The sequence below is a fragment of the Anomaloglossus baeobatrachus genome, chromosome 8 (assembly GCF_048569485.1).
Source record: "Anomaloglossus baeobatrachus isolate aAnoBae1 chromosome 8, aAnoBae1.hap1, whole genome shotgun sequence".
NCBI classification, from domain to species: domain Eukaryota; kingdom Metazoa; phylum Chordata; class Amphibia; order Anura; family Aromobatidae; genus Anomaloglossus; species Anomaloglossus baeobatrachus.
In genome coordinates, this window is record NC_134360.1 from 69668612 (window position 1) to 69684824 (window position 16213).

Here is a 16213-nt window from a genome sequence, read left to right on the forward strand (position 1 = left end):
CGTACCCTGAGCCCTGTGGTGGAGAAAAACCGCTCCCCACCCTGACAGACTCGCGTCCGTCGTGACTACTTCCCAGGATGGGGGTAGGAAAGATTTCCCCTTCGCTAATGAAGTGGGAATAAGCCACCACCGAAGGGAAGCTTTGGTCGCCTAAGAGAGGGAGACGTTCCTGTCGAGGGACGTCGGCTTCCTGTCCCATTTGCATAGGATGTCCCATTGAAGGGGACGCAGGTGAAATTGCGCGAAAGGGACTGCCTCCATTGCTGTCACCATCTTCCCCAGGAAGTGCGTGAGGCGCCTCACGGGGTGTGACTGGCCTTGAAGGAGAGATTGTACCCCTTTCCGTAGTGACTGCTGTTTGATCAGCGGAAGCTTCACTATCGCTGAGAGTATGAAACTTCGTGCCAAGATATGTCAGCGATTGGGCCGGTGTCAGATTTGACTTTGGAAAATTGATGATCCACCCGAAACCCTGGAGAGTCTCCAGGGTAGCGTCAAGGCTGCGTTGGCATGCCTCTAGAGAGGGTGCCTTGATCAGCAGATCGTCCAAATACTGGATCACCGAGTGACCCAGGGAGTGTAGGAGCGCTACTACAGTAGCCATAACCTTGGTAAAAACCCGTGGGGCTGTTGCCAGGCCGAACGGCAGTGCCACGAATTGCAGGTATTCGTGTCCTATGGCGAAGCGCAAGAAGCGCTGGTGCTCTGGAGCAATCGGTACATGGGGATAAGCATTTTTGATATCGATTGATGCAAGGAAATCTCCCTGGGACATTGAGGCGATGACGGAGCGGAGGGATTCCATCCGGAACCGCCTGGTTTTTACCCGTCTGTTGAGCAGTTTCAGGTCCAGGACCGGGCGGAAAGACCCGTCCTTCTTTGAGACCACCAACAAGTTGGAGTAAAAACCGTGGCTCTGTTGCTGAAGAGGAACAGGGATCACCACTCCTTCAGCCGTCAGAGTGCGCCGCGCCTGCAGAGGAGCCTCGGCTCGCTCGGGAGGCGGGGATGACCTGAAGAATCGAGTCGGGGGACGAGAGGTAAACTCTATCTCGTAACCGTGAGACAGAATAACTCTCACCCAGCGGTCTTTTATTTGTGGCAGCCCGGTGTCGCAAAAGCGGGAGAGCCTGCCACCGACCGAGGATGCTACTAGCGGAGGCCGAAAGTCATGAGGAAGCCGCTTTGTTAGCGGCGCCCCCGGTGGTCTGTTTAGGACGTGACTTAGACCGCCATGCATCAGAGCTCCTTTGTCTTTCTGAGACCTTGTGGACGAGGAGAATTGGGACCTGCCCGCGCCCCGAGAGGAGCGAAATCTCGACTGCCCTCTCCTCTGTTGGGATATGTTTGGTTGGGACTGGGGTAAGGATTGTTTGATGACTTCATCCAGACGCTCGCCAAACAACCTGTCGCCACAAATTGGCAAACTGGTTAAGCGCTTTTTTGGAAGCAGAATCTGCCTTCCATTCCCGTAGCCATAAGGCCCTGCGGAGTACCACCGAATTGGCGGCCGCAACCGCCGTACAGCTCGCAGAGTCCAGGACAGCACTAATAGCGTTGCCGAGGTTTGGGAGGTAATGGATGCCACTTGTGGCGCGGCCGTGCATGTGGCTGCTTCAATTTGCGCTTGACCTGCTGAGATAGCTTGTAGCGCCCATACGGCTGTGAATGCTGGGACAAAAGAAGCTCCGATAGCTTCATAGATGGATTTCAACCAGAGCTCCATCTGCCCGTCAGTGGCATCTTTGAGCGAGGCTCCATCTTCCACTGCAAGTAATGATCTAGCCGCCAGTCTGTGAGATTGGAGGGTCCACTCTGAGACACTGAGTCCAACCTTTAACCACGTCAGGTGGAAAAGGACAACGTGTATCCTTAAGGCGCTAAGAAAAAACGCTTATCTGGACAAGCATGGTGATTCTGGACTGCCTCTCTGGAATCAGAATGGTCTAGAAACATACTCGGTGTACGCTTGGGGAACCTGAAGCGGAATTACTCCTGCTGATAATCTGACTCCTCCGCCGGAGGAGCTGAGGGAGAAATATCCAGCATTTGATTGATGGACGCAATAAGATCGTTCACTATGGCGTCCCCGTCCGGAGTATTACGATTGAGAGTGCCCTCAGGATCAGAATCCTGATCAGCTGTCTCCGCATCATCAACCGGAGATGCCCCCCGCTGAGACCCTGAACAACATGATGCCGAGGGAAATTCTAAGCGAGCCCGCTTAGTCGGTCTGGGGCTGGGGTCTAAGTCAGAACCCTCAGCCTGGAATGTATCCCGGGAGGACATTGTTGGTCCAATTGAGGGGGGCCAGGGAACAATGATTCAACAGAGTCCCTTTGCTGAGATACCGGCCTGGACTGCAAGGCTTCTAGTATCTCAGCCATAGTCTCAGAGAGTTTTGCAAACTCCATCCCCGTCACTAAAGACCGTGTCAACAGGTGTCTCCCCCTGGGCCCCTCTTAGCAGATGCTCTGGCTGAAGAAGAGAGTCACGGGGGCCACACATTGCACACAATGAGGATCAATGGGACCTGCCGGCAGCTGGGTCGTACAAGCGGCGCAGGCAGCATAATAATCCTGTTTTTTTTGGCACCCCTGTCTTTGTGGGCGCCATGCTATTGTTTTCCCTGATTAACACAAAAGGGTAAATAGCCATAATGAACTGTGCTCATACAGTGTAAAGTATATAGTAATAACACAGAATGTATCAATACACTACAGCACCATGGGGCTAACCACCACAGGTGCTGCTTACCAGCCGCCTAAAGCGGTTGTGAGGCCACCAGAGACCGTGTCTGGGTTTCCCAGGGTTTGTCCCTCTCTGCAGCGTCGGAGGAGCTGACAGGAATGGCTGCGGCGTCCTGACGAGAGGAGGGAGCCGTGGGCGTCTCACACAGTGCACAGTGAGGGGAGTGGAGTATGCAAAGCATGCTCCAGCCCTCATGCTGCTCGTTTGTCCCTCTCTTCCGTGCAGCGTCCCGCCCTTCCCCTGCCTGTCAGGGCTGAGGGCGGGAAAAAGGAAGCTAGGTCGCAAGAAAGCCGGGGACTCGAGTATAAGCGTCGCCGCCGTAAAAGCGCGGCCGACGCCGAAGTCCCCGGCGAACTACAAGTCCCAGCCGCGCCGCAGTTTCACATGGCAGCGGCGGTTAGCGCGGTAGCCCCTACATATAAACACACTCAGCGACGCTGAGTGTGTAATGGCACATATAGACCCGGTCAGCGCCGCGGTCCCCGGTGCACTAGCACACCCAGCAAAGCTGAGGTGTTGCCGTGCGCGGTCCCTACAGGGATACAGAGTACCTTCAAGATGCAGGGCCATGTCCCTGAACGGAACCCGGCTCCTATCCAGCAGTCTCCACAGGAGTTGTGGATGAAGCACGGTCTCAGTGCCTGGAGACCGATAGGATCCCACTTCACCCAGAGCCCTGAGGGGGATGGGGAAGGAAAGCAGCATGTGGGCTCCAGCCTCCGTACCCGCAATGGATACCTCAACCTTAACAACACCGCCGACAAGAGTGGGGTGAGAAGGGAGCATGCTGGGGGCCCTATATGGGCCCACTTTTCTTCCATCCGACCTGGTCAGCAGCTGCTGCTGACCAATCTGTGGAGCTGTGCTGTGCATGTCTGCCTCCTTCGCACAAAGCATAAAAACTGAGGAGCCCGTGGGAGCACGGGGGGTGTATAGGCAGAAGGGGAGGGGCTTAACACTTTTGAGTGTAATACTTTGTGCTGCCTCCGGAGGCATAGCCTATACACCCAATTGTCTGGGTCTCCCAATAGAGCGACAAAGAAATCGCTCATAGGTGTCACACGCAACGCCATCGCTAAAGCGACCGGATGTGCGTCACAAATTCCGTGACCCCAACGAGATCACTTGAGCGATGTCGTAGCGTGTAAAGCCTGATTTAGAGTTCCAACACTTTTGCTAACTTTTTTTTTACATCATATAGCAGAAGTTTTGATCAGTAGGGATTTGTGTGCCCGGACTGCTGCCAATCATGGAAGCCCTAAGCCGGGTGCTAATAAATCAGTCTTCTCTTGCAAAGGTGGACAGCACGTGGCTGAGAACTTCTGCTACCTCATTTTAGCAACTTAAAGGGGGTTTTCTTTTACTCAAAATCCCCCGCACCCACTAAAATGATTAACATTTCTGACAAATCTCTATGCCATGTTGAAACCTTTGTAAAAGTGGACTTTAAATAGGATAACAAAGGAACCACACAATAAAGAGTTTTATGAAAAATTTCTCCACAATTGCTATTTTGTGATGGATCAACATACTAAAAAAATAGGCATGTTAAGTCTAGTACCAATTTAGGTTAGAAGTGGGTTTCCAAGATTCTAGAACCACCTGAGAAGTATCACCATGTAATATTCCCAAAGTGCCGAAATTATATATTTTTACTTTTTGAATACCTTGTACAGCACATCTTTTTATTGTTCTTGGGGATTTTTGTAGGTGGGATTGCCATGTAAAGAGATGCAGTTATCATGATTCTCCCCTTACATAGACACTGACTCAGTTACCAGCTTCATGCCCTTCTATTGGAAGGATTGGGAAACACAATACTAATGGAGGCAAGAAGAGCAGAGAGGCAATGCAGATAACCACATTTTCAGTGTATGGGATGCCACAGAAGAGATCACCTTGTCGTGGTTATTGGGCTCACATACATTGACCAATACATAAGCTAAATATCTCTTTTTTTCTCTCAAATATTCCTAAAGCAGTAATGCAATACCAGAGTTCCTTTATACAATGTTAGCATTCTAGAGTGCAGCTGTATGAATTTTTGTACTTATAATGTGTTTTTAGGTAGCACCTGTTCACACCTGTTGGATGTGCAGGTCAGTCTTTTTGATATATTTGTAGTCCGTTTCTTTCTGACTGAGCACTCCACCCTATAACCAGGCTGTGTTCACCCTGCTGGATGCTTTCTGCCCTGACATGTAGGTTTTTAACACGAATAGAGGGATTTCAAGTATATATAATGAGATCACCTTGTCGTGGTTCACCGGGCTCACATGCTTTGGCCAATACATAAGCTAAATAGCTCTTTTTTTGAAATATTCCTATAGCAGCAATGCAATACTAAAGTTCCCTTATTCATTGTTAGCATTTTAGAGTGCAGCTGTATGTGTTTTTACAGAAGAAGGACATAACGTCAGAAACAGTGGCATGTGACTGCATGAGAAGCTGGCTTACATTGGAATTTCAGCTACTGCATGTAAACTATTTGCACACAATTTTAGAGATCACAAACCTCTTTACCTAATACTAATGTTATAGTAATCATTATTTAAAAGGGGTTTTTGCAACTTTTTTTTTTAAATTAGCATGTGTTGCAAGTGTGCTTTAAAAATGATATAGGACATGCTCACCAATTGAGCCTCTTCTGCACCTTTGGCCTGCCTGCCAGGATCCCTATTAGGCCAGTTTCACACATCCGGCTTTTCGCCGGTTTGCCGGATCCGGCGCTCTCCCATACAGTGACTACAGTACAGTGACAGCGCAACAAGCGCCGGTCACGTGCTGTCATGTGACCGGCGCATGTGACCCGGAAGTTACAGCGCTGTCACTGTACTGTATTGTCTGTACGGGAGAGCGCCGGATCCGGCAAACCGGCGAAAAGCCGGATGTGTGAAACCGGCCTTAGTATCCACATCTTTTTTGGCCTAGTTGGCTGCTGATCACTGCAGCCAATGTGCCGTTCACTGCTACAGTGCAGCCACTGATTACACATGCTGATCATAATGGATGAAAAGATAAGGAAACAGGAGAGGAACCCAGTAAGCAGAACACAGCATTGGTGACGGGTTCCCGTTTGACTATGGACTATTGAATCTTATAAATTAAGAAGTAATGATAACGTGACTCACAATATTACAGTTTTTAGGGTCAGAGCATTGGAAGTGACGAGCAACTTGCAGAATGGCCTCTCTCAGATCTGCCACCAGAGCCGTCTGCTTGATATTCTTGGCTTTTAGGGCCTCAAAGTCATCGTCACCTGTGAAAAAAGAATAGGACTTATTTACACATTGAATCATCACATCCCTTTTACCTCGGTAGCCGAAAAGTGGGTAGTGGCTACTGCCAGTATACATTCCGGTCTATTTTTAAGAAGAGTCTGCTTTTTTTCTGTCCAAAAAACATGACACTCTGGTCCTTGGACTGTGGCCGCTTCTGCACTTCTTCCCTATTCATGTGAATGCGGAGGAGCGGCAATATAAGGCTGTTGTGCTTTCTGGACAAAACCATATAAAGGCCATTTCAGTACATTCAATCATTCAGTCCCCATACAGAAATAACACTGCTTTCCCGAAGCATCTTTTAAAGAAGTTCTCCAACAATGTAACAAAATGGCCCCATCACATAATTCAAACTGCAGCGACTCCTAGCCACGTGTCAGTATTTCCTGCAGTCTGAAGAAACAGTTGCTGACAGAGGAGCTGTATCATAAGCACAGATGTATCCTGGACCCAAGAAGTAGTGTGTGATCGGAGAAGAAATAAATCTCATCGCTCCCTGAGCACTAAGGATTTTTTTCCAGCTTCAGTCCTCCGTGCTCAATCAACGGAAGAGAGGATTTATTGCTTCTCCTGTTGCACACTTATCCGACAACTTAGGGAATGTGTGCTTACATTACAGCTCCTCTGTCAGTTGAGACACAGGTCTTAGGAGCTGTGTTTCTTTAGGCTATGTGCCCACTGGACAACGTACCCGCACACTTTGCCGTAGGTTTGTCCGCATGTTTACCACAGCTGCTCCCCGGAATCCGCAGCTATCCATTGCAGCAGGATTCGAGCATTTTTGTTGTGGTAAACCTGAGGGACAAGCGCAAAAATACCTGCGGAAGTCCCACCCTGCATCTCCATAGTGGAGGAGCGGGAATTCCGCAGATATTTCCGCATGAATAATTGACATGTGGCTGCGGGACATCCGCAGCATATTCCGCAGCTGCACATACCGCACCATTGATACAGCACGCCTCAAATCCCATAGGGTAACATGGGGAGTGTCTGTACTTGTGCAAACCTGCGGATTTATCTGGAAAATCCAGATAAATCCGCAGGTTTTCTGCAGCAAAAAACGCGGGTATGCTGTCCTGTGGGCATAGCTTTAGACTGCAGCCCGCGCTGACACATGACTAGGATTGGTTGCTGTTTGAATTATGTAACGAGGGCCGTTATATTACATTCTTGGAGAATCCCTTAAAGAGGAAGAAACTCTTTTTGAGAGAGGGGTAAAAAATATCCTTGGGAAAAGAAGAATCATGGATGAGCTCACAGTGACAACTGACAAAAAGACACTGGCTAAATGAATAAGCTCAATCATATGTGAAATAAATACCTACCAAATAAAAGGGTTGTGATCCCAGACTTTCTGCGCTGACTTTGCCTTCTCATAATCTGAGGACATATAGAAGGAAGTAATTATTTTCTGACCACTCTACAAAGCCATTGTGTCACATGTAGTCATGACTGTATATGGCCCAGGTGGATAATGACAGTGTATGTGGAATCAGTGGAACTAATACATTCATGTCCCTCCAGTGTACATCATAGTGCAAAAAAGAATAACAAATTACCGTACATATGGGTAACATTGAACAATGTTATATATTGTGTTACACAACCTGTGTACAGCCAAGAAAATGGAAGTATTTATCCCTAAGGTAACAAAAAATTATAAAGTACAATGAACTGTTCATTAACGATTTTATTATTGGGATATTAATAAGTTGCAAGCAGCCTGCAGAAAACTAAACCAATGTTTATATCACAAGGTGGTAGCAAATTGTCTCATTGCATGCCCTTGACAATTACGATATCGTAAGAAGGGAATTTTGTTTACTTACCGTAAATTCCTTTTCTTCTAGCTCCAATTGGGAGACCCAGACAATTGGGTGTATAGCTATTGCCTCTGGAGGCCACACAAAGTATTACACTTAAAAGTGTAAGGCCCCTCCCCTTCTGGCTATACACCCCCAGTGGGATCACTGGCTCACCAGTTTTAGTGCCAAAGCAAGAAGGAGGAAAGCCAATAACTGGTTTAAAGACCAATTCAATCCGAGGAAACATCGGAGAACTGAACCATACCACATGAACAACATGTGTACCCGAAAAAACAGAAAAACCCCGAGAAAACAGGGCGGGTGCTGGGTCTCCCAATTGGAGCTAGAAGAAAAGGAATTTACGGTAAGTAAACAAAATTCCCTTCTTCTTTGTCGCTCCATTGGGAGACCCAGACAATTGGGATGTCCAAAAGCAATCCCTGGGTGGGTAAAAGAATACCTCATGATAGGGCCGTCAAACGGCCCTCTCCTACAGGTGGCCAACCGCCGCCTGAATGACTTATCTACCTAGGCTGGCGTCTGCCGAAGCGTAGGTATGCATCTGATAATGCTTGGTAAAAGTAAGTAGACTCGACCAGGTGGGTGCCTGACACACCTGCTGAGCCGTAGCCTGGTGCCGTAATGCCCAGGATGCACCCACGGCTCTGGTAGAATGGGCCTTCGGCCTTGAGAGAACCAGAAGCCCAGTAGAACTGTAGGTTTCAAGAATTGGTTCCTCGATCCCCCGAGCAAGGGTGGATCTGGAAGCTTGCGACTGTTTACGCCGATCAGCGACAAGGACAAAGAGTGCATCCGGGTGGCGCAGGAGCGCCATGCGGGAAGTAGAACCTGAGTGCTCTCACCAGAACCAACAGATGCAAATCTTTCTGAAATTGAAGGACTGGACGAGGACACAAGAAGGTGAGGTGATATCCTGATTGATATGAAAATGGGATACCACCTTAGGGAGAAATTCCGGAACCGGACGCAGAACTACCCTGTCCTGGTGAAGGACCAGGAAGGGAGTTTGTATGAGAGCGTTGCTAGCTCGGAAACTCTCCTAAGAGACGAGACCGTTACTAGAAGGCCACTTCCCGTGAAAAACGGGAAGGGAGACATCCTTCAAAGGCTCGAAAGGCGGCATCTGGAGAGCAATTAGAACCTTGTTCAGATCTCAGGGCTCTAACGGCCGCTTGTACGGAGTGCTGAGAAGACAAACTCCCCGTAGGAACGTGCGTACCTGAGGAAGTCGTCGTTTCTGAAAAAATACAGATAGCGCTGAGACTTGTCCCTAAAGGGAACTGAGCGACAACCCATTTTCCTACCTAGATTGCAGGAAGGAAGGAAACATAGACGATGCAACCGGCCAGGGAGAAACACCCTGCGCCGAGCACCGAGATAAGAACATCTTCCACGTCCTGTGGTCAATCTTGGCGGACGTTGGTATGCTAGCCTGTCTCATGGTGGCAACCACGTCCAGAGGTAATCCTGACGACACTAGGTTCCAGGACTCAATGCCACACCATCCGGTTGAGGGCCGTAGAATTCAAATGGAAGAATGGCCCTTGAGACAGCCAGTCTGATTGGTCTGGTAGTGCCCCCGGTTAGCCTACCGTGAGGCACCACAGAACCGAGTACCACAACATCCTCGGCCAATTTGTAGCGACGAGGATGGCGCGGCCGCAGTCGGTCTTGATCTAGCGCAGTACTCTGGGCAACAATGCCAGAGGTGGCACCTAAGGGAGCTGGAACTGCGACCAATGCTGAACTAAGGCGTTTGCCGCCAGAGCTCGATGATTGTGAAACCGTGCCATGAAGCTGGCACATTGTTGTTGTGCCGTGACGCCATTAGATCGACGTCCGGCCTCTGTCAGCGGCGCCAGATCTCCTGCAACCCGTCCGGGTGAGGAGACCATACTCTTTCGGCCACACCTCAGCGACTTAGGAAGTCAGCTTCCTAGTTTCCACACTTGGGATGTGAATTGTGGATATGGTGGATGCCGTGTCATCCACCCACATCAGAACCTGCCGGACTTCCTGGAAGGCTTGCCGGTTGCGCGTTCTTCCTTGGTGGTTGATGTATGCCACCGCTGTGGAGCTGTCCGACTGAAGTCGGATATGCTTGCTTTCCAGCCGCTGTTGGAAGGTTTGTAGGGCAAGATACACTGCTCTGTGTTCAAGAACATTGATCTGAAGAGTGGACTCTTGCTGAGTCCACGTACCCTGAGCGCTGTAGTGGAGAAAAACTGCTCCCCACCCTGATAGACTCGCGTCTGTCGTAACTATCGCCCAGGACGGGGATAGGAAGGACCTTCTTTTTGACCAAGAGGTGAGAAGAAGCCACCACCGTAGAGATTCCTTGGCCGCCTGAGAAAGAACGACGACTCTGTTGAGGGACGTCGACTCCTTGTCCCATTGGCGGAGAATGTCCCATTGTAGTGGACGCAGTAAAACTGCGCGAAAGGAACTGCCTCCATTGCTACCATCTTACGTAGGAAGTGCATGAGGCGTCTCAATGTGTGCGACTGGTTCTTAAAGAAGAGCTTGCAGCCCGTAGTGAATGCTGTTTGTCTAGCGGCAGCTTCACTATCGCTGAGAGAGTAAGAAACTCTATGCCTAGATATGTTATCGATAGGGTCGGGGTCGGATCTGACTTTAACAAGTTGATGATCCACCCAAAACTCTAGAGAGTCTCCAGCGCAACGTTCGGGCAGTGTTGGCATGTTTCCTAAGAGAGTGCCTTGACAAGTAGATCGTCTAAATACGGGACCACAGAGTGACCCTGAGACTGTGACTACTGCTGCCCTGACCTTGGCGAAGACCAGTTGGACTGTCGCTAGCCGGAAGGTAGAGCTACGAACAGAAGGTGTTCGTCTCCTATAACGAAGCGTAGAAACGCTAGTGCTCTGGATCAATCGGCACGTGTGGATAAGCATCCTTGATGCCTAACGATGCTAGGAAATATCCTTGGGACCTTGAGGCGATGACATGGCGGAGGGAATCCATCCGGAACCGCCTGGTGTCCACGAGCTTGCTGAGCATTTTTAGATCCAGAACGGGACGGAACGGCCCGTTGTTATAGGTACCGCAAAGAATTTGGGGTAAACCGTGACCTTGTTCCTGAAGAGGAACGGGGGTCATCACTCTTTCTGCCTATAGAGTGCACCCTGTTTGCAGAAGAGCAGCGGCCCGGCCGGGAGGTGGAGAAATTCTGAAGAATCGAGTTGGGGGACGAGAAGTGAGCTCTATCCTGTACCCGTGAGACAGAATGTCTCACACTCAATGGTCATTGACCTATGGCAGCTAAATATCGCCAAGGCGGGAGAGCCTGCTACCGACCGAGGCCGCAAGTCATGAGGAAGCCGCCTTGGAAGCGGGTTTTCAGACTGTCGCTTTTTTGGGCGAGACTGAGCCCGCTAAGAATCTTAGCTCCTCTGATCCTTTTGAGTCCACATTGGACGAGGAAAAATGGGACCTGCCCGAGCCTCGAAAAGGCCGAAAACCCCGACTGCCTCTTGCTCTGTTGGGGTTTGTTGTGTCCGGGCTGAGGAAAGGATGAATCCTTACCCCTGGACTGTTTAATGGTTACATCCAACGCTCACCAAACAGTCGGTCAGCAGAAAAAGGCGACTGGTTAGGCAACCTTTTTTGGAAGCAGATCTGCCTTCCATTCACTTAACGAGCAGACCAGGCTCTGCTTAAAAACACGGAGTAGCGGAGGCTACCGCCGCACGGTTCGCAGAGTCCAGGATAACCTGAATCGCGTAAGAAACAAATGCAGACATTTGAGAGGTTAAGGATGCCACCTGCGGCACAGATGTACGTGTAACCGTGTCAATCTGTGTAAGACAAGCTGAAATAGCTTGGAGTGCCCCAAGGGAGAGAATGCCGGAGCCAACGCCGACAGCCTCATAGATGGCTTTCGACCAGAGATCCATCTGTCTGTCAGTGGCATCTTTGAGTTTGCAGTTCCATCTCCCACTGCAACTATGGATCTAGCTACAAGCCTGGAGATTGGAGGATGCCGCTCGGGACATTGGGTCCAGTCCTTGACCAAGTCAGGGGACAGGGATAACGTGTATCCTAAGCCGTTTGGAGAAGCGCATATCTGGATAAGCGTGGTGTTCCTGGACTGCCTCTCTGAAGGCAGAGTGGTCCAGAAAAATACGTGAAGCTGACTCCTCCACTGGAGGAGCTGTGAGAAATAACCCACATTCTATAGATGGACGCTATAAGATTATTTACTATGGCGTCACAATCAGGAGTATCCAGATTGAGAGCGGTCTCAGGATCAGAATCCTGAGCCGCTACTTCCGCCTCATTACACAGCGAGTCCTTCTGTTAGGACCCTGATGAAACCGAGGCCGCCTGTCTGGGACTGACGTCCGTGCAGAGCCGTGACTCTGGGATGCGTGTGACATTCCCGGAGCTGTTAGTTATTCACACTGAGGGGGGCCATGGATCAATGATTCAACAGTGCCCATATTGTGAGAGACATGTCCGGACTGCTAGGCTTCTAGTATCATAGCCATAGTCTCAGAAAAACTGTCAGTAAATACTGCAGACACCGTCCTCATCCCCTGGCCATTAGTGCATATAATGGGAGTCTATGTAACCTGCCGGCCGTATAGCCGTACATGCTGTACCAGCTGTATAGAAAAACATGTGGTTCTGCACCTTTGTTTTACACAGAGAATATGCTGATAACTCCTGCGCATAATCCAGGAGGGTATATACAACGTGCGACCAAACAGTGCAATGTATATAGTACAAGCATATCTATAAGTGCACTTCTGCACTAGTGGGGTTAGCACCACAGGTGCTGCTTAACGCCTGTTGCAGCGATTGTGTGACTATCAGAATGCCAGGGTCTTCCACACTTGTCTCTGTATCGTACAGAAACTGACACTAATGGCTGCCAGCGTCCTTGTAGAGAAGGAAGCCGTGGGCGTGCCTGAGAAAGTGCGGGAATCCGGATTCACAGTGCACACAGTGAGAGGGGTGGAGTATGCAAAACATACTCCAGCTCTCAGCGCTGCTCTATGCAGCGTCACGCCCCTACCCTGACTGTCAGGGCTGTGGGCGGTAACGAAGGGAGACTAGGCCCAGAAGCCGGGGACTCGAGTTAACAGCGCGGCCGCCGTAAAAGCGCGGGCCGCGCTGAAGTCCCCGGCGCACCACAAGTGCCAGCCGCGCCGCAGTTCCAGCGGCCGGCGCGACCGATTCATAGAAGTGGCCAGCGTCCCGCCCCTCTCCTGACTGGCAGGTCTGGGGGCGGGAACGAACGGAAGCAGGCCGCAAAAGCCGGGGACTCTAGTTATCAGCGCGGCCGCCGTAAAAGCGCGGGCCGCGCTGAAGTCCCCGGCGCACCACAAGTGCCAGCCGCGCCGCTGCCAGCGGCCGGCGCGACCGATTCCTGGAAGTGGCCAGCGTCCCGCCCCTCTCCTGACTGGCAGGTCTGGGGGCGGGAACGAACGGAAGCAGGCCGCAAAAGCCGGGGACTCTAGTTATCAGCGCGGCCGCCGTAAAAGCGCAGGCCGCGCTGAAGTCCCCGGCGCACTACAAGTGCCAGCCGCGCCGCAGTCCCAGCGGCCGGCGCGACCAGTTCCCATAAGTGAGCCTGCTTCAGCGAAGCTGAATGAGGCCATGGCACAGGCGCCGCAGCGCTGATGTCCCCCGGCGCACTACAACACCCAGCATGCTGCGGTGTGAGCGCCAAATGCACGGGGACACAGAGTACCTTGAGGAAGCAGGGCCATGTCCCTGATGTACTCCGCTCCATCCAGCATCTTCTCCAGGGGCTGTAGATGGAGCACGGTCTCAGTGCCTGGAGACCGGTAAATCCCACTTCACCCAGAGCCCTGTAAAAAGGGATGGGGAAGGAATCAGCATGTGGGCTCCTGCCGCCGTACCCGCAATGGGTACCTCAACCTTACAAACACCTCCGACATACAGTGGGGTGAGAAGGGAGCATGCTGGGGACACTATATGTGTCCTCTTTTCTTCCATCCGACATAGTCAGCAGCTGCTGCTGACTAAAAAGTGGAGCTATGCGTGGATGTGTTGCCTCCTTCGCACAAAGCACAAAACTGGTGAGCCAGTGATCCCACTGGGGGTGTATAGCCAGAAGGGGAGGGGCCTTACACTTTTAAGTGTAATACTTTGTGTGGCCTCCAGAGGCAATAGCTATACACCCAATTGTCTGGGTCTCCCAATGGAGCGACAAAGAAATGTACTTTACTTGTTTGCACATCTCATTCTAAAATCATTGGCGATAAAGGGGTCAACCTAATAGGATAACCCTTTTAAAAAAAGATTGCCTCCAAAGCTAAGTGTACAGATGACAGTGGATCTGCATTATTACATAGTGATGATTTAAAGAAAACCAGCCATCAGGATTTTCATATATAAACTAAAGCCAGGGCTATACTGGCGCTATCATGCTGATTCTATACATACCTTTAGTTGTGAGATCGGATGTATACTTTCTGAAATACAGGGAATAAAGTTTGTGAAATGCACTATTGATTGATAGGTGCTGCAGAGCACCTACCAATCAAGTAACACTGGATTTCACAAACTTTACTTGCCTGTATTTCAGAAAGTATACATCTCTCACAACTAAAGGTATGTATAGAATCAGCATGATAGCGCCAGTATAGCACTGGTTTCAGTTTATAGATGAAAATCCTGGTGGTTGGTCCTCTTTAAAGAAAAGCTGTCACCAGGTCCAACGTGGCCAGTTGTTGCTCCAATAACATTCCTGCTGCTCCCCTGAATATTTCTTTTGTTTTTGATACAGGCTTTTTTTTATCTAGTGCTGATTTTTATGGTCTTTACTAAGGGGCATGGCTCACAGGTTAATATAATGTAGCCTAATAACACACCCCTGAGGATACTGTGAGCCCCACTCTCTTGATAAAGACCATGAAAATTAGCTCCAAATAAATAGGAACATATGTCTGAAATCACATGGAAGATTAAGCAGATTCTGGCTACTTTTGACCTGGATATGGATGCTCTTTAAATTATAAGACATATGGACAAGTGTTGATCATGTGAAACAACTCTAGTATAGCGGTAATATATCAAGATAGTAATTATTAGAACAGTCTGGGATCCCCTGGACCTGCCACTGATTGACCGCCTATAGTTCTGAAGACGATAGCTGAGCTATACTATAGTTATTCTCAAAGACAATGACTGAAGCTACAGCGTGAATGTACAACCGGCTGTTCCTCGTGGCCATGGTCTTCCAGCCAACAAAGAACAAGGGATTAAGCCCCCATTTTGGAGATTAGTGGTGGTCCCAGAAGTGGGAAACCCAACAATCAAGCAAATATCACCAGTCCACTGAATAATTAATCATTTTAGTATCTGAATGGATTTTGCCTGGAACGTTGGGTAAGATTTCGTGAACAAAAACAAAATAAAAGGTTCCCCGACCACTTTTTATTCCCCGCCTAACATTACAGTTGCCACGTTGCTTTTGGTCAGGAAGTGCCATGTATTTTCCATCGAGACATTTCTATTCCACAAAACCAGCACAGTAACTCGCCCCTCACCTTAGAGAGGTTAGTCACAGCCGCGGTAGAATTAAGCAGCTGGCCCTGGTCTGCAATCAGATAAGCCAGATGCTTGCGTCTCTGAGCTTCGATCATAACTTCCGTGAGAGTACCAGCAATCATCATGGCTTCCCGCAGCAGAACATCTGCATCCTCAATGTGGGTAGGAATGTCCGACAGAGTGTTAAAGATAGCAGCGGAGTTTTCAGACTGGATGAGCTCTTCTTCCTGTAGGTAGACAAAAAATGAGATTACAGTAATTCTGGCTTGTATACTTAGAGGAGAGTAGAACATGGCTATCATTTTATGGCGTGTTGGTTTATGCGGCTTGGTTTCCATTATGCAACTAATACAACAACAGAAATGACAGGTAATTAGTAAAAGAATTTGATTTTTAAAGAGGACCTGGCACTACGTCAAAAGTGCCCAATTCTTACTCTAATTTTATTCACACTGCTCCAGTTTATACTTTTTTTTTTTTTGCTTTATTTTTACAATCCAACATACAGTTCCAGAGATATGGGTCTTTTTATTTAGTGCAAATTTGTATGATCTTTACTCAGGGGCATGGCTCACAGAGTAATTATGCAGAGCAGCCTAAAGAAACACCCCAGAGGATCCTGTGAGACACGCCCCAGAGGATCCTGTGAGACACGCCCCAGAGGATCCTGTGAGACACGCCCCAGAGGATCCTGTGAGATACGCCCCAGAGGATCGTGTGAGATAAAACCTCTTGGCAAAGACCATAATAATTTGCACTAAATAAAAAATAAAACATTCTTGGACTCTGGATTTAAAAAATCAAAAAAAA

The 16213-nt window shown here is 49.4% G+C and overlaps 1 protein-coding gene across 3 annotated transcripts in view; it reads right to left on the bottom strand.

Moving 5' to 3' along the window:
- Positions 1-16213, bottom strand: part of SGSM3 (small G protein signaling modulator 3) — a 111719-nt gene that overhangs the window by 44793 nt on the left and 50713 nt on the right. For all 3 annotated transcript variants that reach the window (XM_075321774.1, XM_075321776.1, XM_075321775.1), the window contains exons 10-12: positions 15403-15630; positions 7358-7412; positions 5883-6010 (exon numbers count right to left, since the gene is read on the bottom strand). In XM_075321774.1, the coding sequence (XP_075177889.1) occupies positions 5883-6010; positions 7358-7412; positions 15403-15630 (411 nt within the window). The remainder of the gene's footprint in view (positions 1-5882; positions 6011-7357; positions 7413-15402; positions 15631-16213) is intronic.